The 22,899-nt window shown below is 37.9% G+C and overlaps 4 protein-coding genes across 4 annotated transcripts in view; 1 reads left to right on the top strand and 3 right to left on the bottom strand.

Annotated features, from left to right (window-relative positions):
• On the top strand, positions 43-1,253 carry LOC104731869. The gene is made up of 2 exons (XM_010451367.2): positions 43-857; positions 979-1,253. The coding sequence occupies exons 1-2, from the start codon at positions 790-792 to the stop codon at positions 1,085-1,087; spliced, it is 177 nt and encodes a 58-aa protein (XP_010449669.1). The 5' UTR covers positions 43-789; the 3' UTR covers positions 1,088-1,253.
• LOC104731868 (beta-amylase 3, chloroplastic-like) lies at positions 1,288-3,561 on the bottom strand. Its single transcript, XM_010451366.2, has 4 exons — positions 3,029-3,561; positions 2,720-2,930; positions 2,520-2,630; positions 1,288-2,362 (listed from the first exon to the last, which is right to left on the bottom strand). Exons 1-4 carry the CDS (start codon positions 3,559-3,561, stop codon positions 1,571-1,573), a joined length of 1,647 nt encoding a protein of 548 aa, XP_010449668.1. The 3' UTR covers positions 1,288-1,570.
• LOC104731867 (poly(U)-specific endoribonuclease-B-like) lies at positions 5,955-8,581 on the bottom strand. The gene is made up of 8 exons (XM_010451365.2): positions 8,340-8,581; positions 8,165-8,245; positions 7,857-7,910; positions 7,574-7,630; positions 7,388-7,459; positions 6,669-7,277; positions 6,513-6,584; positions 5,955-6,406 (listed from the first exon to the last, which is right to left on the bottom strand). The coding sequence occupies exons 1-8, from the start codon at positions 8,451-8,453 to the stop codon at positions 6,170-6,172; spliced, it is 1,296 nt and encodes a 431-aa protein (XP_010449667.1). The 5' UTR covers positions 8,454-8,581; the 3' UTR covers positions 5,955-6,169.
• LOC104731866 overlaps positions 14,068-22,899 on the bottom strand; it is a gene marked incomplete in the record, with an annotated part of 27,425 nt that continues 18,593 nt past the window's right edge. Inside the window, 22 exon segments of the mRNA XM_019233885.1 lie at positions 14,068-14,427; positions 14,609-14,717; positions 14,865-14,917; positions 15,181-15,399; positions 15,660-15,944; positions 16,034-16,192; positions 16,412-16,771; positions 16,846-17,067; positions 17,471-17,597; positions 17,722-17,858; positions 17,951-18,128; positions 18,230-18,748; positions 18,838-19,019; positions 19,373-19,525; positions 19,590-19,688; positions 19,775-20,123; positions 20,207-20,280; positions 20,383-21,270; positions 21,456-21,580; positions 21,691-21,733; positions 22,085-22,279; positions 22,574-22,843. Of these exon segments, the coding sequence (XP_019089430.1) occupies positions 14,068-14,427; positions 14,609-14,717; positions 14,865-14,917; positions 15,181-15,399; positions 15,660-15,944; positions 16,034-16,192; positions 16,412-16,771; positions 16,846-17,067; positions 17,471-17,597; positions 17,722-17,858; positions 17,951-18,128; positions 18,230-18,748; positions 18,838-19,019; positions 19,373-19,525; positions 19,590-19,688; positions 19,775-20,123; positions 20,207-20,280; positions 20,383-21,270; positions 21,456-21,580; positions 21,691-21,733; positions 22,085-22,279; positions 22,574-22,843 (5,106 nt within the window).

Raw genomic sequence — 22,899 nt, 5'->3', positions numbered from 1 at the left:
GACAAAACCCAAAACCCAACAAGAGAAGATTAAAGATATCTGGTGTATGACTAGGTTCAAGTACAACAAAAACGGTCATACATATTAACGTTCGGGGGTGGTTATATATAAGATATGGAATTAGAAATCTGAATCTGCGTACTATATCCACACTATAAAAACCTAAACTGTAAAAATTATAGAAGATGGAGCAGAACCACTTAGTTGATACAACATTGCGTCAATTTCATCTCCATCCTTAAGCTCCAGCTCATCCGGTGTATGATACTCTCGAATCCTAGAACCATCCAATAGAAAGCGAAACGTGTTCCACTCGACGCCTCTCATTTCGGTGTAATGTTCCATCAACCTAAGCAACTTAGCGTTCCTTCTCACCTTAAACACTCGAACCCTATCCTCGTCCTGACCCTTGACGTTTAGAGTAACATGGGTAGACGACTCCGAGGCAACTTTAGGCTTTTCCCTTTCTTTTTTCACCTTACTTGTTTCATAAACTCTGCTCAGATCATAAGGAGCGATCTTTGGACGATTTGTCTTAGATCGCACCTTCGATTGCAGGGTTGAAGTGTTGTCGCCGACTTGGCTACCTTCTTCGGACATTTTTTTTTGGCTCAGAACAGTATTACGACAGAATGTCAAAAGAAAAGAGTTAAATGGGCTGGGCTCAAATATTAGCGTAGGCTGGGCTCAAATATTAGCGTAGGCCCACCAAGTGATTCTCTCCCGCTCTTACTCTTTTTTAATCCTCGTTGATCGGAAAATTGAATTCCCCCAAACATAAAAGAAAAAATGCAGAAATCGTTCTCGTTGATCCAAACGGTTGCAATCTCCGGCGTATTCTCCGCCGTCTCATGCTGGTGAGTGATTTAATTTTCATCTCTCCCACTAGCTAGCTCCTCTTCTTAATTTTCGTTTCTTCTCTCTCTCCATGTCTTCTATTTTAGGGTTTATACAGTCTCTTACTTATTCGATTTCCAGGTATGGATTCATGTTTGGTAGAGAGTCCGCGAGAAAAGAGCTCGGCGGTTTAATCGAAGAGCTCCGTCGTGGAAGTTCCAATTCTGATTCTACTCCACCACATTCCTGAGTTAGACATTCCGATTTCCCAGGCGATTTCGTTATCTGTGTTGCTAAGTTAGTTTCCGATTTCGATTCATTTTCCTGTGAAATTTCCAGAATGTTCATGATTATTGTATAAACGATGTGTTCATGAGTTAATTTAAGTATGAAAGATTACAACAACATTGTTTGAAGGAGTGATGCATATTGATTGAGATAAGATTATAGGAGAAAAAATGCAAATATTATTTGAGATAAGAGATTGAAGATGGACAAGGAAAACTCAATAGGATACACAGTTCTAACTGCAATCTAAGGGTACATTATCTTGATTTTGGCTTCTCTTTGCTCTGACTCTAACCCAGAATTGTGCAAATCTATAGCTTTAACACTCTACTGGATTGATCTTTTCTTTTTCTTTGGTCACTCTCATCTCTCTATTTATTTATTTTAGCAGATTTAGGAATACAAATACAACAATAGACCACACTATATGTACCTATGTGGGGAATTACACTAGAGCAGCCTCCTCGACATTCTCAGCGATCCTGCCTTTGACAAATCCAACATAAAGGTCACTTCCAGTTGTGTCTTCTTCTGAGAGTCTCCTCCCATGACCACCTTCCTTCATGTTCTTAACAAACTCCACTAACTGCTGCCAATTTTGACCCTCAAATAACCGCTTGTTCATTCTTAGGTATGTAAATGCGGTTAACCCGTTTCCGGAATCTGACCTATTTGTTGCCACCACTTGTCCGAACGCGCTCGAGTCATATCGTTCTAGCGCATTCTCCCCTGCTAGGTCCGTTCCAGCCTGCCTTGTTGCGTTCTGTACTTGCTTTACCAGACCTTCTGGTGAGCAGTTTGCGTGTTCTGGTTGTTCTCCATCTTTCATCTCCATACAGGTGAAGTTGAGCACGACCCCATGTTTGTTGAACATCTTAGCTATTGGTAGATACCCGTCATGGTTCCTTGTGTTGTAGTATCCAGCGGTTAGCTCAGCTGCGTGTGACCTGGTGTTGTAGTGCCAGTGAATTCCTGCTACCTTTCCTGATAGCTTTGCTCCGGATCCTTGAAAGATTCCTTTTGCTGAAGATAGGAGTTGGTCTCCGTGTTCTAGTAGCTTCCCAGAGTACCATTCCATGAAAAACTTTCCATACTCGCTGTTCCATGTTCCGTCTCTGCGGAAAAATTCAGTCTCTTCTGGGAGATTCTTGTATTCGCCGGCATCATGAGGTCCACTTGTTCCCCAGTTAGTTTTCCCGATTGATTCTGCATATGCTTGAAGTGACGATTTCATATACTGCAATAGAGAAGTATCATTTGTTAGAAGAAGTGTATGGAGTATAAGATTATATGGTATGCATAAGTATACATTATCTTCTTCTCTGGTATTTGTCTAATCTCTTAACTAATGTTCTTGTGAATATAAGGCTTTTTTTCCTGCTGGTTTATATTACCTTATCATAGCACTGGAACTCTCCAATTCCGGGAAATCTCCATGTCCCATTGCTCTCAGGGTATGATGGGTATCTCAATTCTCCACAAGGTCCCATTCCCACTTGAATTTCCTGCAATACATGACAAATGATGATACAGTTAGCTAAGGTCACTGTATGAATTGCTCATGATACAGTTAGTAGTCTAGATTTCTGCTTACCGCAATAACTCCTCCAATGTAATTATCGAATCTGTCACGGAAGCTCCTCATGAAATCTGAGTAGACCTGGATAGGTGTTCTTCCTCTAAGGACAGGCACAGAATCACATCCCAAGGAGATATACTCAGGGTTCCTTCTACCAGATTTGTCTGTGTAGACAAGATCAGGGTTCTTGCTGACTTCTTCAAGTACCCACGGGGGCAAGGGGATACTAGATTTTAAGAGAGAGCAAACAATATAGAGGATTAGCTAAGCTAGAAATGAGAGACAGAGATCTAATTCGATTGGAAACTAAAGTTGCTTCATTACCTGCAAGAGTCTCCGACGTTTCCTCCACATTGATGGAAAGACATAACGACCTGGAGTTTGAGACCGTGCCTTTGAACCATTTGAATCAGCTCCGCATAGCCATCCCAGTTATACTTCATAGGTCCATCTTTCTCCACCAATCCCCACCAAGCATCCACCATTACACCTTCCACACCAGCTCCTTTAAGAGCCATCAAACTGGCGTTCATGGCTCTTGGTTTGTTCAAATGTCCTGACATTGTTACCGTGTCAAGCGGTAACATGACAAACACAGGAACACTAGAGTCGCTCTTGGGGTGTGGGTATGAGAGAACATGAAGCTTCTCAAATCTCTCAGTGGTTTCATTTTCTGGCGAGTAGGTCTTCTCATGAGTGAACTTCATTTCCTTCACCGAGTTCTTTGCTTGGAACTGATATGTTGGCGGCCTCATCTTCGCAAAGGTCATGTTGTTAGAGGAACTTTCTTGGTTTCTGGAACTCTTGGCGTCTTTACGTTTGATAAGAGAACTTGAGGAATTCAGTGTCAACTCCATAGCTTTCTCTTTTCTTTCTTCTGTTGAGAGATGAAGATAGAGAGAAAGAGTTGTTGGTGTTTGAGAGAAGAAGATGCTGTTTGTGTGTTTGATAGAAGATGCTGTTTGTGTGTTTACATTTATAAAGAATATTGATTGGCTGTGATTTGGGGACAAACTTTCAAAAAGTGGAGAGAAAATATCACAAAAGGTTGCTTACTTTAGTTTTATTTTTGTTTTATTTTTCACTTATCACACGGTTCTTACACCTATCAGAGTGAAAAAGTGTAAATGTCACTTCCGTTACAAATGTAGAGATTTTAGTTTTAGTAAAGTTTTTAATCGTTGGTAGTCCAGCAGTTTTAATTAAAGATAATTCCTTGAGAATAATATTTGCATTATGTAGATAAGCTATAGGTTTTCCTACTCACCTTTGGCTTTGAACACATGGTTCGTGTGGTTGAAAATTCCTAAGGTCTCTTGATTTTAATTTTGAATAAGAAGATAAGTTGCAATGAATTTTTTTTAGCATGAAATTTCTTGTGGTGGCTATTAACTTCGCTTTTTTCTCCTTGTTGGACTTTCCTGTAAGGTTTATGTTTTCCAACTAAGCAGCAGATAGATCCATTGACCCATAGACTTCTAATAAAAGCTAATATTTATTTAAAATTTCTTCTCATGGCCTTTGAATTTTTTTTTCCCTATCATACCCATTGATATGTTTTTCTGATTTATCTTGCCTGGTTATGTTATTCTGCCAAATTGTATGTAGAGTTTAGATTTCTTGTCAAATTTTCCTTTGAAGTGCCTAGCTGCATTCTGTTTATATCTTCAATATGTTGTTATACCGGGACAACAAGACTTTCATGTATTAAGAGACCTTGTTGATTTGTGTTCAATGTGCTCCACTGAAATTGACACTATGTTGATTTAGCTCATTTGTCAAAAGTTGACCAGTAGTGTATGGAATGCTTAATACTTAAGGCTTTGATCTTGTTTATTACACATGTGAGTTTCAAGTGTTTGTTTGTTGTATTGGAGATGCTTTTGATGCATTAGAGAATCCTTGTCGACTGCAAATGTTATTAGAGAATCTTTCTCTCTCTCTCTCTCTTTTTCTTGATGACTCATTGAAAGTGACAGTTTGGTCTTTATTCAGGTGATGAAGATTGCGGGTTTTGGCTATTTCCTCATCAAGGAGTTTAGTTTTCTCTCGTTTCTAATTCCCACCATTAATATTTTGAATGGTAGGAATTGATCCTTATCACCTTTGGCACCTTCTCATTTTGGCTTGTGCTTTTTTATTCAGAAGGCGGGGACGACACTGGACATTGACTCAAACAGGTACGCTCTACGAATCCTAGTTGGTATGTTTTTTGAAGTTATAAACAAGTTTTGTTTTGTATAAAGTCTTCAACTTCCTCATTCACAATCATTAATCCTTAATGTTGATTCAAATACTATTGTATTGTCTTGCTAATTATATATGATACATATGCTTGTGTTTTTCTGGTTTTGCTCTGTTAACAATGATATATGCATGTTGTGACATTTGCGGTCAAGAATTTGAAATAGACACAGGCTTTGTTGTGAGTATATGTCTCTAAACTCTAAGGTGTAAGAAAATCATGATTGTGACGAGTGGAAGAATGGGTGGATGTTGATATTGGCTTTTGAGGTAAGAATCTCATAGTCATTTTCGTAGATCTTTTTAAGGTGAAGAAGTTAATACTTTTTCTTGATTATCTCTGTCCATGGAAAGACTTGAGCATTATTATGGACCGATGATGTAAAAAGTACAAAGCTTGTGGACCTGTTTTCACACAGGCATCAGCAAAATTCCAAAATTTGTGGTGTGGTGTGGTTGGTCCCTTAACGTTGAATGTTTCTATTTTTAAATGCGTTGATATCTTTTCTCCACGTAACCTACTTGATTACCCACCCAACCTCTTTTCTTTCTCTCTTTTTTACCCACCTCACTTCTTTTGGTCGACATCTTATTTAGGCTTCTGAATTTTCTGTCTTTAACTTTCTCCATAGTAAGGAATATTCTATGATTGGGGTGAGAAATTGTGTGATCTCATGATGTCTTGTTTAGATTTGAAATAATGGTAAAATTCAGTGGTGAGCATTCTTGGTTGAGATGTGTAAACTTGATTGGGCTGAGTGAATGTTTCTATAAGCAAAGGTCAAGCTGTTTTTTGGTTTCATGGTTAGCTCAATGGTCACTGAGTATCATCGTCTAGACTTAAGTTGAACTTGTAAAACTAAAAAATTCAGAACATTGAGCTTTGGTTTGTCATTGTCGCTAAGATATTTTTCTGCCTTGTGATGTGATAAGTGGAACATTCACATAAACTATAAGCTAAAGAGTTTATCTTTTAGCAAAACCAAATAAATAATATCTCTTCAAATTAGAAATTATTGGAAGATATTTTCTCTCACATTTCCTCTTTTGTTGTATAATTTTCAGAAAGTACAAGACATGGTTTCCCATAAATATCCAAGGAAATATCACAAGATATTTCAAGTCGACACATGCAGACAGCAAGATGTGACAACAACAACAATAATAATAATTCAATACAGTATTGGGCAGATATTTTTGTTGAGAGCCACTAGAGAGGTTTCAAGATTCTGCAATGGGGAAAGCTGAGCCAATACGGTTGTTGCCAAGTCGGTAACATTTGACATTGACATTGTATGGACCCAACTGAATGTGGTTTTCTTCTCTGCCCATGAAGAAACACATTGTGTATAGAGCCAACTCGAACTCTGGACTTACTCCTACTAGCGTACTTGAGACTGATTTTAGAACACCGTTCCACTCGAATTGGATTGTTAGCAGCTGAGTCTCTGAATCAGGCTGCATATGAATCAAAAGTATGAGCTCTCGGTTAGTCACCTGTTCTGAAGTACTTATATATTTGGAGGACATATGTGTAGCGTTGGACGAAGCTTATGGTACTTACAATTTCACCGCGACGTCGGGGAAATATATAGCCTTGATAATCTACAGTTCCTTTGGCTTCCTCCAAGTAAAACTACAATAAAAGAGAGCTCCAGTTTAATCTTTTGTAAGTTTTAATGTTTAGATTCGGCGGTCTCCAGAGGTTTGGATTCATTACCTGAAGCCAGTTATGGAATCCGGAGACCTGTTCTCCACCAGATTGTTTGATCTCCCCAACAAAGACATGCTCAAACGCAGAAGACGAGCCAGAGGTACCTCCACGGCCATAGAGATCGAACCAGAGACTTGTCAACATTCTCTTGAACTCTTGGTAGCTTCCAGGAGCAACGTCCTTGATCACAAGGTACTTGTGAAGGTACTTGATCACAGCGGTTCTGCTAATTTCTTCAACGAAAGCTGCTTGCTCTTGCCTCTCTTCTTCTGTGACTACTTCTTTGTAACCTTCATTTGGGTTATAGTTGTCAAGCAACGAACAGAATCTGGCGAAAGTCGGTTTTCTAAAGACTTCATCGCTCACCCAAGAGAAGAGTAATCCTTCAGCCATATCGGCTCTCTCATGAACCCTTTTCCCATCACCACAGTCAATTTGATAATCGTTTCCAGGAGCAAGGCGGTTTGAATCGAGCTCCCAGAGTTTGTTGCAAGCTTCTGAGAGACCTGAGAGCTCCAGTTGAGAGGGTTCTAGGTTTCCATGAGTTTCAACATCGTCTGAGTAGTGTTGTTCACTCGCTGGGAGTTTGTAGTCTTGCCATTGCTCCTTCTGGACCTGCGGAGAGAGAGAGAGAGAGAGAGAGAGATAACACATATCAAATCACTGGACGAATGGTTAAAACTCAGAGATTAGGAGTACTCCATCTCGATTTCATAATTTCAAACCTTATGCGACTGCCTTGCAGGTTTCTTTTTCCCTACAGTTTCCCAACCGTCATTGTCCTCTTGCTGGCTCTCCTGTACTTGGAATCAAATGCAAACGTTAGATCCTTAACATGCTAAAACTGACATTAGGTTGATTCGTCTTTTCAAGATCATCTACTGTAAAGGGTAAATGAAGTTAAATCTCACCGAGAAGTCTTGCTGCTGGGTGACTTTAGCCGCATAGGTATTCTCTTCCTGTTCCTCCTGCGTGGGGAAATCAAAATGCCGAATATTAAAAGGCTTGTTTTGGAGATCAGTAACAACTATCATTTTCACAAGATTATCTATTTAGTAGAATTGAATACAGTGATTCAATTGTCACTGGTTCAGTGGTTCCATTGTTGGTACACAAAGATTAGCTAAGTAGTATTGTCACTGAAACTCAAATGCGTTACTTAAAAAATGTTGAAATGTATTGATGATCACAAACCTTACGTGGATGCCTTGTGGGAATCCTTTCTCCCTTATTCTCCCATTGATTTTCCTACGCCCCAGAAACGAAAACGCGACATTGGTGATCTTGAAACAGTTAAGAGTGCTATTTTTTCATCAGAGACAATCTAACAGTAGTAATGCAGAGTAGACTAAAATATGCGACATTTCAGTAGTGCCAATGATGTCACTTGGATTGAACTGACTATGAGCTTCTACAGTTCTACGAATGGTGTGTTTGTAGCTAAATCTATTGAAATTCCGAGATTCTTCCTGATTCGCAAATTTGAATATTGGATTACTTACCTCTACATTCTGGCGTCGACCTTGCGAAGGATGAGACGATCCTCCTCCGCGATTCTGATCCTCCTCCTCACCGGAAACAACCTGCCAGATCCAGAAAAGAATAAAAGAAGATGAATCGTTCATTAGATTAAAAAAAAGAAAAAAAGAAAAAAAAAAGTGGAGATGAAGTACGAACATCAGCCCAAGAAGATCTGGATCTCTCGTCCCTAGAGTTGTCTTCATCATCACGACCGCGACGTTCGTTTCCTCCGATAGCCACGTCGACCAAACCTCTGATCAGTCCGTCCATTGTCTCTCTCTCTCAAAAAAAAAAGCTCTCACACGGAAAGGAGATAATTGTTTTACTTTGTGATTAAAAAGAGTGTGTGAGAGAGAGAAAGTTGTGATCCAGACAGACAGACAGAATTGGTTAGTTGGAATATTTACTTCCTTTTTTATAATTTCAGCACCATACGCGCCTCTTTCAATGATTTTCTGCCATTTGTAACGGACAAAGCGCGTGCGTGACTTTTATTATAAAGACAGTGCAGGTCATTTGTAACGGGAAAAAAGCTTAAAAATACCTCATCTATTTTTTATTTGGAAGTTTAATACCTCATCTTTTTTGGTTGGAAGAAAAATACCTCATTTAATTAAAACGTGTGATTTAATACTCAAACTAATAAATTTTGTTAGTTTCATACTTACGATTTTTTGACAAAAATAAAATTCCGTTTTTACCCTTACTATAGCAATTAATAATTAATTTTAAATGACATGGTATTAATTTATAATTTTATTTGAATTAAAATTAATAAAAAGAAATATTAAATAAACTTAATTTTAATTCAAATAAACCTATAAATTAAGAAAAATTCTTGGGTTTATAAAAGTGTGATTAGGGTTTAGATTTTACAATTAAACGAAATTATATGTCGGTTTGGGTTTACAAAATAGTGGTTAGGGTTTAGATTTTATAATTAAACAAAATTATATGCCGGTTTGGGTATACAAATAGTGGTTAGGGTTTAGATTTTACAATCAAACAAATTTATATGTCGGTTTGGGTTTATAAAAGAGGGGTTAGGGTTTAGATTTTAAAATTAAAAACAAATTATATGTCAGTTTGGATTTATAAAAAAGGGGTTAGGGTTTAGATTTTACAATTAAACAAAATTGTATTTCAATTTGGGTTTATAAAAGAGGGGTTAGGGTTTAGATTTTAAAATTAAAAACAAATTATATGTCAGTTTGGATTTATAAAAAAGTAATTTAGATTTACATATTATAATTAAAAACTATAATATAATGTTTAGAATTAATAACTTTAAAATTGAATGATGTACAGATCTTTAATTAATAATTTTTTTCCTAAATTAAGTGGGGGTGAATCCAAGAATTGTCCATAAATTAATACCAAGTCATTTAAAATTAATTATTAATTAATATAGTAAGGGTAAAAATGGAATTTTATTTTTGTCAAAAAATCGTAAGTATGAAAACTAACAAAATTTATTAGTTTGAATATTTAATCACACATTTTAATTAAATGAAGTATTTTTCTTCCAACAAAAAAAGAGGAGGTATTAAACTTCCAAATAAAAAATAGATGAGGTATTTTTAAGTTTTTTTCCCCATTTGTAACTGTTGTTCACTCCTGCTGGAAAATGGTTGTTTCGTTAATTTTTAGCAAAGGCTTAATAGTAGTCTTGGGCATTCGGATATCGGGTTCGGGTTCGGGTAAAACCCGATCGGATTCGGGTTATCGGGTATATGAGTATAGAACCTAATAGAGTAAACCTAAAAAATTGGTTTCGGTTCGGGTCGGGTCTTCTCGGGTTCGGATCGGTTCGGATATGAATTCTAATATCTGGAAAAAACCCGAAAAAATCGGTTCCATATAGGTTCAGGTTATGGCTACCCGAATACACTAATTTGCTACCCGAATAAACTAATTTTCTACCCAAAAACCAAAAATTTGCCCTTATACCCGAAAGACTACTAAAACGTCTTAAGACTCTTAACCAGTACAAGCACCTATTTCTGCAAATTTGACACAATACTCAATAGATAATATCATAATAGAATTCATCCATGAAATCCAACATTCCAAGTCATACAAATGAGAGAAACAGTACTAGATACTAGAAACTAAAGAAGAGTTTTCAAGTTCTTGCCAAAACAACAAATCCAAGTCTAATGACTCATGAGTCATGACATTAAAACAAATAAGTAGTAGGAAAATGGAAAACAAAACACAATGATGGCTTGGTTTTGCTCTCCTCCTGGACCTAATACAATAAAAAACACAGAACAATATCAATCCATTGGTAAACTATACACTCAACCGTAAGAGACTAAGAGAACAATTTATGGCCGAGCGTATAATTCTATGAGAATTACCTCAATAGCTCACTCCCTCAATCAGTCACTCTACTGATCTTTCAGTCTTTGATCTTAAACGTTGAAATCAGGTTCAAACTCTGTAGAAAATCGAAGACATAATGTTAGAAATCAATCAAACATGAAACATTATTAAGAGATTAAAACTGAACTAAAAGAAAAAAAGTACCTCTCATAAGATCATCTTGCAACTCAATCTCAGAAAGAAGTTATTGAATGGTTGAGACTCCTTTGTCATTGATATAAATCTCACATTTTAGCCACTGTTCAGTACATATCAACACTTCGATCATATAATGTGTCAAACAACTTCTGCTTGGAACCAAAACTCTAGCACTTGTACTAAAAGCAGATTCCGATGCTACGGAAGACACTTGCATTGCAAGTATATCCTTAGCTATCAATGATAGAACTGGATACTTTCCACTGTTGACCCTCCTTCATGATAACAAATCATACTCTGAACCTTTTAGAATATTTGAAATCTCCACATCCTCTTTCAAATACATATCCAACTCATTATAAGAAGTATGAATCCCCGTTTCTTTCACCATATCATCAAAGATCTCAGCCATATCTTCATATCCAACAGGAGCTCGTCTTTCATTAATATCAGTATCAAACTGATCTTGAGCCGCATACCATGAGTGAGAAGATGGCCCATCACTACTTTTATTCAACAAACTGGCTCTGGTATACTCATCATACAAATCTTTCAAGATATTCTTCATTGAATGAGACAGATGAGTAGACTCCACACTGCTTTTACCATAAAACCTATCAAAACATAGCTCAACAAACTTCATTTTCTTCTTTGGGTCAAACACACTTGCTACCATCACAAGTCTGTTCATCTCAACCTTATCACCAAATGGATTCCAATACTTCTCCAACTTTTTTAACATGGATGTCGCTTTCTTATGCATGTCATCATCATCTCCTGTTGTGCCTAAAATGGTAATGTTTCTCATAACATAGACTATCTCATTATAGAGTTTATGAGCAGCAACAGTCATAGAAGCTAAAAGAACCAATGTAGACTTATAAAAGATGCCAAGAATTTGAGCAAACCTCTCAGCTGAATCCAAATCCGATTTCAATGCTGGCCCAACTCTTTTATGTCCATCCACTTTCTCCTGAAAGTGGTCATTGTAGGGTTTATCTTCAGCCTCCATCCTCTTAAATGCAACTCTAAATTTTAAAGCTTGTTCTATAATGAGATAGGTAGATTTCCATCTGGTCTTCACATCTAAAGGCAGGCTTCCCCTTCTAAGTTTTCCTGATTCCACACAAAAAATCAAAGGCCTTGAGCCTATTTGATGTAGATCTCGCATATTGTATTCCATTGCAAATAGCCTCCACGCTGCTATTTATATCATGCAATCCTTCCTTTACAACAAGATTCAGTATGTGAGCAGCACATCTCAAATGCAAATATTCACCTTTCAGTATCAATGCATCACTTCCATACTTATCCATCATTGTTGTCTTGAACTTAGTCATAGTTGAAGTGTTAGCTGTAGCATTATCAACAGTGATACAAAATATTCTTTGTATGCCCCACTCTTCCAAACAGTCCATAAGACAATTACTAATTGTTCCACCCTTATGATAAGAAACATTCTTAAATCCTATGATCATCTTCCTTAATCTCCACATATCATCAACAAAATGAGCTGTTATTACCATATAACTAGCTCCAGTAGTGGGAGCAACCCATATATCTGTAGTCAAAGACAATCTCTGTTTGTTGTGCTCAAGATTTTTTTTCATCAATGCCTTCTTCTTCACATAAATCTCGACAATGTCTCTTGTAGCCGTTCTTCTAGAATGCGGTTTATACAGCTGAACTTTAGAACAGAAATGTCTCCAAGCTAAGCACTCAACGAAAGCTAGTGGTAACTCAGCTAGAACCAACATTTCATTAGCAGCTTCTCTAAACAATGCCTCACTGACCTTACTCACTCTAATATTACTATCAACACCATCAGGAGTTAAAACAGTTTGAACACTATCTTTATTAGCACTTAGCCATACCTTATATGCCTTGCATGTCTTTTCAACATGTTTCCTCAGAGTAGAAGTTCCAGACTTGGTTGCACAACCCAATTCTCTTCCAGAATAATTGCAGCTACACTTGTTTTTCTTCTTTTGTACTCTGGTGAAATGTTGCCAAACATACAACCTTTCTTTCTTTCTTGCCTTACTAACTCTTTCAGCTTCTTTCCCTTTTTTCTTACGAGTCTTACCAGAACTAGGTGTCTTAACCTCATCAATGTCTGTCCCCTCTAATTCATCATCGTTAGTTTCACTTTCAACCTCCATCGGATCATTGTCTGTCCCTATTGGATTATCACAAGACGCCATCTACAGCAAACATTCAAAAGCAACCCTTTGTCAGAACTTAGAACTCAGAACTCAGAACTCAGAAGACATAAACTCAAAACCTAGAGCAATGACATGAGTTTAAGATATAAAACAACAAAGGACTCGACCAATGATTTTAAGAGATAAGGCTCAAGCAATGATTTTAAGAGATAAAACAACAAAGGACTCGACCAATTTCGAGCATTACTACTCTCTATCTTATCTGTCTACATATAAAAAATTAAAAAACCATACAAGCACACTCGGTGATAATCAAGAACTGCTGCCGTTCATGAAACTAAAATTACTACACCAGGATATCATACATGCTTAAAATATATCTTAAAAGAGTTCATGCTTTACTCAAATCATCCATAGCCAGCCTGAAATAAACATCTTTGGATGGCTAAACAGAGATCAACATTTATCATCTCCTAAATCATCCAAATCACAATTCTTTGTGCAAATTTAACAAAGAGGTGGTTTTTAATTCTGTAAATCAGAATTCTAGGTCACAACCCCAACCTAGAACTCGACCAAATCGAAGTACATATATAGCTATAATCTTGAACTCGACCAATCGAAGTACAAAGTAAAGTAGTAAACCTTACCTCTGATTGGATTCTCGACAACGCAGAAGGTGGAGGAGAAGGCACACAGATCTTATTTAGGGTTTCCAGCTTTGTGTTTTCAATATTATCTCGAAGTTTCATATAAAGGGTGGCAAAAAAATGAAAGAGAGTCTCGAGTATTGAGTATCGAGGAAGAAACTGAAAAGACGATAGAATTGAATGGTAGAACCCTAAATCCTCTGCTTCCATCGATAAAAGAAGAAACTATGAAATTAAGGTCTTCTGCTTCCTTTAATTAAACAAAAGTATATTCTCCATATTCTTAATATTTCTTACAAATCTTATTATTGAAATTAAGAAAGCATATCCCGTAATGTAATAACTGCTTTGAGTTTTCTAAGCAAATTGTACAAATACATCCTCCCTAGAATGCACAAGCATTTTTTATCCACAAATGTACACTTATATCAACATAAACTCTCTCTTTCACGCAATAATAAACCCAACTAAAGAAGCTCTCTTTTGTTTGAAAATCTACTTCTTTACATAAAGCAATCGTTTCCCAAACAGTAAAAAAGTTTCTCATTCTATACGCAAATTCCTTGCCGATTCAAATTCCAAGGATCTGTAATCATCTCGAACTCTAACGGCTCTCCAGTCAGAGTCCTCTTTAGTCTGTCTCAGAGCCATGAAGTGAAGTGCATCACTCCGAACCTGGTAAATGTGACAAGCCCATGGGTACGAGTCAGGTGCCGACCAAACCTTCTGTTCCTCAAACTCAGTCTGCTCGGCCAGAGACGTTGGCATGCAATAGACTGTGTTGAGCTCTGGCTCAACGAAACCAGCCACTGCAACACATCCAGGAGATATGAATCCCTCAGGAGCCCGCGGATGCCAGATCGATACAGGATTTACGTAATCATCTAAGCAATTTCTCCACACCTGGGAGGAGAATAACAATATTATGTATCATGGTAAAAACACATACACAGGTTTGATTGGTTTGCGTTCTATCGTAATTTGGATGCTGTGCTCTTAATAAGACGGGTTCATGGTTGAAAATGTTGTGTGATTATTAAATACAATGGAATCAGGGTGAAATTAATTGATCAGAGGCACTTACAAGGTCATAACCCACTGGAAGTGCAAACACTCGATTGGAGTTATTGTAAACAGCAGCAACATTTGGGGGATGGCTACCGACATGAGCTACATCACCCACTGACACGAATCTGGCAAAAACAATAATGACGAAAACTGCCTAAGTTTACACGGTTTAATGAGGAATGCGGAATGCAGCTACAGCATCACCGTTAGGGTACTACTAGATAACCAATAGTTTTATTTTGGAATTTTAAATCTCTTTTGGCTTTACTTACCCCTCTGGACAACTGGGTCTCCAGATAGTGCACACTCCTCCATCCTCCGAATCCTGAAAACGGAAAAGGAAATAATTGTAAAGCAAACCACATAACAATTGATCTCGTGTTGAATTATTGACATCTATTGGTGTGACAAGGGTTTGAGGTATTGATCCTGGTCTCCACCTCTTAGATCAAGCTAGAACTCACAAATTTCGAGTGTCATCAAAAGCAATAAAATCTAAGGCAAGAAAATCAGAAAATTTCTGTCCTAACTGGTTGGTTTGCACACCGAGCAACCCCTTTAAGCTCAAAGATATAGAAAGAAATTTACCTGCTTTTTACACAAAGAACATCGCCCTTTGGATTCTCGCTCACTACTCCAGATTTTTGAGAAGTTGATACTATGTTTGACAAGTTTTTTATCATCTGAGGCAGAGCTTGAAGAAGAAAGTTCTCTCGATTTAACAATGGCTTTGTTTTTGTATGTTTTTGAGTCTCTTCCATCAGCCTCATTCCAAGCAAAATACACATGCCTCTGGCTTGAAGGAACCTGCAATGAGAAGAAAGAAAATTCTTTAGGTGTGTGTTGCATTAGCACGAGCCTCTATACTTGCATAATTTACACTGGTTAGTAAGTTACGCGGAATATAAACTAGAAAAGCTAAACCATGCTTTAGGGTTATTATAAAATAGAAGACAAGCATATTTTGGAGTATTCATTTCGAATGTAAATTTCTCTTCAATCATAGCCAAATTAATTAATGAAAATATTAAATCTATAACTATAAGTAGAGTAGGGATAGTAATAACCTTGAGAACAAGATTTTTCATGTTAGACTGATATGCTTTCCACATTTTGCGCACTACTGAACAGATTCTAACAGCTTGGGGTTCTAGTCCATCTGATTCTTCTGGCACGCTGCACTTTATAACCCGAGCAAAACTCTCTGACTTCCGAAAACTCTTGAGATGCAGTATGAGATGCGAGGGCCTTTGGCTACCTGCCTTTGCCAATTCCAACGCCATAAGTTCCTCCCAAGGCACATCCCACATGATCTTGCTGGGTTTCTTATCCATCTTATCCATATCAGAGCACTAAATGGAAGCAAAAAGTCAGCTAATAATATAATTTTAAGACACTAATGGAAAACCTTCATGTGAAATCGTATTCTAGTTGGTTTAACCTGTAATAACACAACTCTCTTGTTGGTCACCATGACAATGCGTTTGTATGGAACAAGGAAATGCTCTTCATAGCAATCAGACAAAGCGAATTTTGAGGGTTCCCTGAATATTTCTGTACAGCCAAAATGCCGACTTGCTTCTGCGAGGTGAAGAAGCATCTGCAAAACCATATAACCAACATAATTCAGAGTTTCGAGCATGAGTGGCAAGCTTGACTAGAAGAATGTAAGTTTGAAGCTTGCTGTAATATTCTACAACATATTGCATAAGGAGACTTAGAATTTAAAACTATAAGATTGAAATCTTAAATAATAGGGTAGTCAGACTTGTAGTCATGAAGTCTCACTAGTAGACAAGAAAATAAACTGAGCCAGTACCTGGCCTATAGCTTCCTTCTCATCATATTCCCTGAGTATACCATCAGCATGAACAGCACGGGGATTTCTAATTCTCTCCAAGGCGGTCCTGTTGCTCAAAACCTCCAAACATCTGGTACAACTTGCTCCAATTCCATCGACAGTCAATGAGAAAAAATCTAATGCACCACTCACTGGTTGTACGATAAATCCTAGGAAAGCCCGTCCTACCCCATGGGCAAACCCTAGAATTCCATTTTGTCGAGCGCTCTCTACAGGCTTTGTAACAACTCCTGTTACCCCAAAGGCAACACCTTGTGCTAGGGCTTCTGTTCCTTGAACAAATGCATCACCTACACCGGTGATCCTCCTCGACCAAACCTGATTCATATTCAGACCTCTTTTAAGGATACTGCCAAAGTGATCATTTCAATATTATAGTAAGAATTATGTACCTGTTTTGCCCGTAGTTGCATGAATTGACCATCAGTTGAAAGCTCAGCAAACCCTTTGCTAAGAGAAGCTAGTGTTGAGCTAGTCATACCAAAAACATCTACTGAGAATATCAAATGTAAGGGATTGTGGATCAAATCTCTCCATATGCGATTCCCGATGGCTGGAACGATTGAACTTTTCCGTATAAACCGATCTCTGTGCATTACTCTCCTAAGATGGACCTAAATGTAGATATTGTTTTGAAACATTAGCAACATTCGCGCTCTCTATCTTTTAGAACTAAATTCTAACTACAGTAAAATGATGAAATAGCTTGTGGTGTCAGGCAATAAAACGCTTTTTAGCCCCTAGTTGTTCCATGATAGTCCAAGAAAAAATCGTCTGCGCTACTTATCCCGTATTGGGAGTCGAGAGCGAACATGGCTTCTAAACGCACATGCTCAACAATTCATAATATACAACTAGTTCTCAGGTCTCACATGAACTAGACTCCCATGAAATGGAACCAGGTATCCCAACAATTAGTTCTATTACCAGGTTGTGCAGGAGGTAACGCCAAGAGAAAGATTGTAATCACTATTTCATTTCATAAATGGGGAGTAACATCAAAGGAAAATCAATCACCTGAATTTTGAATGCATTTCCAACAGCGGACAAAATGGGGCTCCAAACACCAAGAATTCCATGAGGCCTCTGAGCTGGCGCTGTTTCCAGTGAGACCTTTAGCCTTACCTCCGAAACATCTATGAGGCTGAAAATCACAAAAAAAATAATACATAAATTAAGTTTGGAATTGCCCGACTTGCATGCCAAAAGGGCCAAACAATATGGACTTTGTCCCTGAGAAGGTATAATTGTATAGAAGAAAAGAATACTTTATATGTATCTCAGGATCAACTTGCGCGACACTAGAACTTTTGGGGAGACGGTCCATCTGAAGCTTATTGTAGAAGTCAGCCGACGCCCAAATGATAGGCTCGTGAATGTTTAGTCGCCAGGTATTATCTGTCACCTGTCAATTGAGTAGAATATACATCATGTGCTTTAGATAGTATCTCAAAGTTATGTTTGAGTCCATGGTGATAAACCTCACTAGAAACATACCCGTACATACACATATGGATACACTTGAATGCCATCAGTTTCTTCATTACACATTGTAATTGTCATCTTAAGCACTGGTTGATGACTATCTCCGGTGTTATCTGGTGCCAATAGTACTGGCATTAAAGTTAGAGGTAGCTGGTTATCAATCTGTAAATGACCCAGAATGATTTTGAACCTGGAAACCATACAAAAGTATATTGATTATTCGGTTCCATCATCCCATCTATACAGGAATACATACATAAGAAGAAAACAATACTGTAATATTCAAGTTACCTGCTAGTTCTTCCCTCATCATACCCAGTGGAGTAAGATACAAAAACTCTTTCAAGGTAAAAGTATGATAGTTCTTTCGGTATGTGATCCACAAGAGAGATCCCCACTAGTCCCATTTCAATTATGAACTCCAGAGTGGTGGTTTTGTGTTCTGTAGGTGTCTGAGGAGTAGAATATTCATGATTCCCAATCGATGTCAAAGATATGATTTCGTTAGGACTCTGTGAAGTACTGTCATCATCGGTGAATCTAGCAATCTTGATATCACCAATTTCTTGAACATGAAAGTTCACTTCTAACTCCCTAAACAATTCAGAATCCACAACACCTTTTTCCATGTCTAGTTTGAAAACGCCAGAGCGGTGATCACTTTCAACCTTAGCATCCAAGAATTTCTGACCATAAGGATCTTCCCAAGCAAAATTTGCTGTTGTAAGGGGTTCCAACAAAACCCACGAATCTTCATCAAAACCAGATTGGCGAACACTGACGCTTTTGACAGTTGATCTATTTTCAATCCTGGTTTGAAAAGTTTAACAAAAAAGGAAGAGATAAGGAAACTGTGTTGTTTCACAAGCATGTATGTCTGCTGCTTGTAGAGAAGATACCTCATAGGACCGTTGCTTGGTCCAAGTCGAAATACAACTATAAAACGTGACCCTTCTTCAAATCCCCGTATCTCTGCTTTCACAAGTCTCCGTGCACCATTGTGACTCTTTAATACAAGAACAATTGTGTCCTCTCGAGTAACTTGAACGGGAAATGACCACTCTGTTTCTCTTAATCGGACCTGAAATTAAGAATGTCACAAGTAGATGATACATCATTAACATAAACAAAAAGAGATGCCCTTACCTCTCAAAATGAAAACATCTGTGGTACCCAAGGGAAGTATGCATATGTTAAACCATCTAACAACATAGAGCATAATCGACTTGCATTGAAACTCAAATTTACTGCTACTAGAAGTCTCACTGGTTTGACTGAGCAATATCATGCTACGTGCCTCCAGCGGACACCTTAAATAACAGCTATAACTATTCTTTTGTTTTGTTTTTAAATCTCAGTTTTGCAACTCAGTAACTAAAGAAATATATGGGGAAATAGCTAATGATGACGATTCTACAAGATTAGACAGCTCACCTGGAGTTCATCTCTACCACTTGGCTGGAAAACAAAGGAGACCCTCGAATCATAAGCATGGAGTACTTTTGGTTCATCTGCACTGTTCAGTTTAATATATATGTCTTCACCGATCCTGTTGGTGAAAGTCATGAATGGTCGAACAGATATGATCTGAAAATAAATTTGAGTCAGTAAGTAATAAAAAAGAAGATCTCGAAGATAAAATGCTTGTTACCTTTGTAGGAACTGACTGGTAAGTGCAAGGTTTTGTAGATAAAAATAGCCGCATGCATTTTCCATCGGGATCATAAGCATCAACATCCAAAGATCCATCCTATTAAAATAAAGCCAATGGTCAGCGAAACTCAATTTTTGAGAAAACTAGTCTACTGAAACAAATTTAGTTAATATATAACTGACCATGTCACCAAGAGCAGAAAGATCTTTTGCAGGACCATGTTGCTGATTGCCAAACTGAGATATAGACACTGACAGGCCCAGAAGTTTGAAATTCAAAGTAGAAGCAATTGTATGACCTTCATATATTTCTTCTTCAGTTACCTCCTCCAGGACTACTTCGTCATTCTTTTTGTTTCGAAATGGAAGACCAACTTTTCTTGTTTGCTTCTTCCCTGACAGATCCAGAAGTCTCAGGGTAAGTGAGGGACACCTCGCAATCGAAAACCAGAACGGAGCGTAGAGTCTGATCATCTTCGACAAAACTTTTTGCTGTTCATCGTAGTTTTGTTCCAGTATTACTTGAGCAACCCTGCTTGCATGTATTCAACAGTATGAGACCAAATAAACCAGCAAACTTATACAATTATAACACTTCAACAGAAAGAACAAGACCTTCCAGTGGCAGAACTTCTGAGTCCAATTGTCTTCGCAGGGACACCATTGGGGTGAGATACAAGGACAGCTTCCTGCCAAATTCAACAAACCTAATTAATATACAAGGGGGAATAAACGAAACGGAACAAAAATTCTGAAGGTGCTGTGAGTCTAGGTTTCATTTCCTAACTTACATCCATTGGTAGCCACCCTCTTTGTGGCAGCAAAGAAAAATATAATTTGTTCCTTATATCGACACTATACACCTTCACAGTTTCCCCAGAGCCAAAGACACTTCTACAGCGACAAATAAAATGACCACTGGCTTGCATCTCTAGTACTGAGTACTCAGCTCCAAATGGAAGACAATTTGCTATAGAAAACGGTGATTTAACCACAAGAGTCCAATCTTGAATAGGATCCGAACGTATGTCCTTTGCAATTTCTGTTGCTTGGATGTTCAAACAGAACCACAATTTTTTATTATCTCCAGAGGTACTGCTTATCTGAGTACAACATAGCAGGTGCTCAGATTCAGCAAGAGCCGATATACATATTTCAGACTCTGATTCACAAGCAGTCTCTGGTTCCCCTGGCCTTGAAACCACAGAACTCCAAGAATATACATCAGAACCATCAGGCATTACACACTTCAGCTTCAGAACATAAGATGCAGACTGTGCCAATCCTGATAAGGGAACCGGCAACATATCACCGGATTTCAGTAACCCAATTGGAATATCTGGTATTGAATTGACTTTAGACTGCAGGCAGAAATCCAATAGGAAGTCAGTATTGTTCTCCACCGAAACTAGAGACCTGACATTTACGTATCTGTTTCCACCCTGCATACTAACTTCACTTGCAACTACATCGTTTCCCAACCGCCAACAAGCAGCAGGTGCAGCATAATTCAGCCTCACTGTCGTCCAAGGACCCTCAATGCTAGGACTTACTTGAAGAAATCCAGATTTTTTTTCAGTGGAGGATTTGCTTTGGTCCACCACATTAGACTTTGCTGGCAACAGTATAGCACATCTTATTTTTCCACAGTTCTTTCTCTGTTCCCCTTGGTTCATGCCCTGCAGGAGAACGGAAGGCAATTCATTACCGAGTTAACAAATCATTTTATTTTACTCTCCGTAATGTGTGAACCCAGTAAGCCGAGAAATCCTTTACAGCATGTAAAGATAGTAAAATTATCATATTCTACCCACTGATGTCTAAATCCCGACACAAAAGACATGCCAAGTTAAGGAATTTTTACCGTGGTTTCAGTTGTAGACAAGTCTAACCAGACAAGGTCATTGGCATAATTGTGCTGGTGTAGGTTGTCCTTCATATATCGTGCTATCTGCTTTAAAGGAGCCGAAAAAGTCCCAACAGTCGCACCTAAATCGTGAAAACAAAACATCGATTTATATACCAAAAATAAAAGAAACACTTCAATTCCGATATATTAGCACGTTGATATACAAGCAACAAGAACTAAAGAAACGAACCTTTTCCAACGTCTGTCACTATTAATTCCAAGATAGAGTCCTCCTGGGAAAATAAAAGAACAATACAGTTAAGGCCGCTTCAACCCTGATCTTGAATACCAAACCAGTCAAAATAATACTCATTATAACATAAAGTTATACAATAGAGGGTACAAGCACCAACATCAGAAACTAAGATTTCCCAAGCTATGAGCAATGCATTAAAACTGTTTCACGTACAATGAATATCTGTGCGACCACAAGTGGTAGAAATACAAATAGAATGGTGATGGACATGAAAATCTAAAAAGAGGACCATGACCATTAAAAGAAACAGAATTCAGCAGTATTTAGGGGATACAAATTAGTTTTAGGTGAACAAAGGATGATAGATGTCATGGAGGAGGGAGCATACCAGAGATTCAATTCTGAAGAAAAATATTTCACTCCAGTTAACCAGTTCCAGCTCAGAGGATAACATATTTGAGACACTTCCACAGGTACGTGCACTTTGTTGACGAAGCACTGATTCAACTGGGGAGGTCTGATTGGGAGACAAGCGTATGATTCCAGTGTATTGATGAGAAGATAATCCAGAAGTTCTTGGAAGCTACAAACATATCATAAACGAATGTAAGAAAAAAAGGTTACTCCACATAACACCTTCTGCAACGCTTCTATGAAAAAAATAATTCATAAACTCAGTAGAGTCACAAGGGGTGCAAGCCATAAAAGACAAAAGAAACTGAAAGCACGTGGCATCAAATAACTCATCCTTCCTATAGCAGCATAGACAAGTAAAAGAAGAGGAAATAAAAGGAGACGCAGGAGACCCAGGGAAGTAGAAATATGTATATAAAGGTGCCACAACACATGCTATCATTGTTTTTAAGCAGCAAGGTACCTGCGCATCAATCAAAATAACTGTAACCATTATTCTAGGGTTCCTGCATAGGTCTCCTCTGAGGTGAGAATCCAACATATTGGTCAAGACAGGAACTTTTACGGGTCTTATGTCCCCAGATGGCATCTTTACAATATCCTTAAATCCTTTGATTTCAGTTGCTCTGATATATATATCCTGTCCAAGCTTGTTTTGTGGTATTATGAAATAGTTTTTCTTCTGGTGCACCTCAATGACAGATTTTCCATTGTCAACTAGAGGAAATGCTCCCTGTAAGAAGTAGCAAACGTAAATCAAGAGAGAAAGAATATATGACTCCTTTAAAA

The sequence above is a fragment of the Camelina sativa genome, chromosome 12 (assembly GCF_000633955.1).
Source record: "Camelina sativa cultivar DH55 chromosome 12, Cs, whole genome shotgun sequence".
Taxonomy (NCBI): Eukaryota; Viridiplantae; Streptophyta; class Magnoliopsida; order Brassicales; family Brassicaceae; genus Camelina; species Camelina sativa.
Note: the sequence above shows the minus strand (reverse complement) of the source record. Positions and strands in the feature narration are given on the sequence as shown.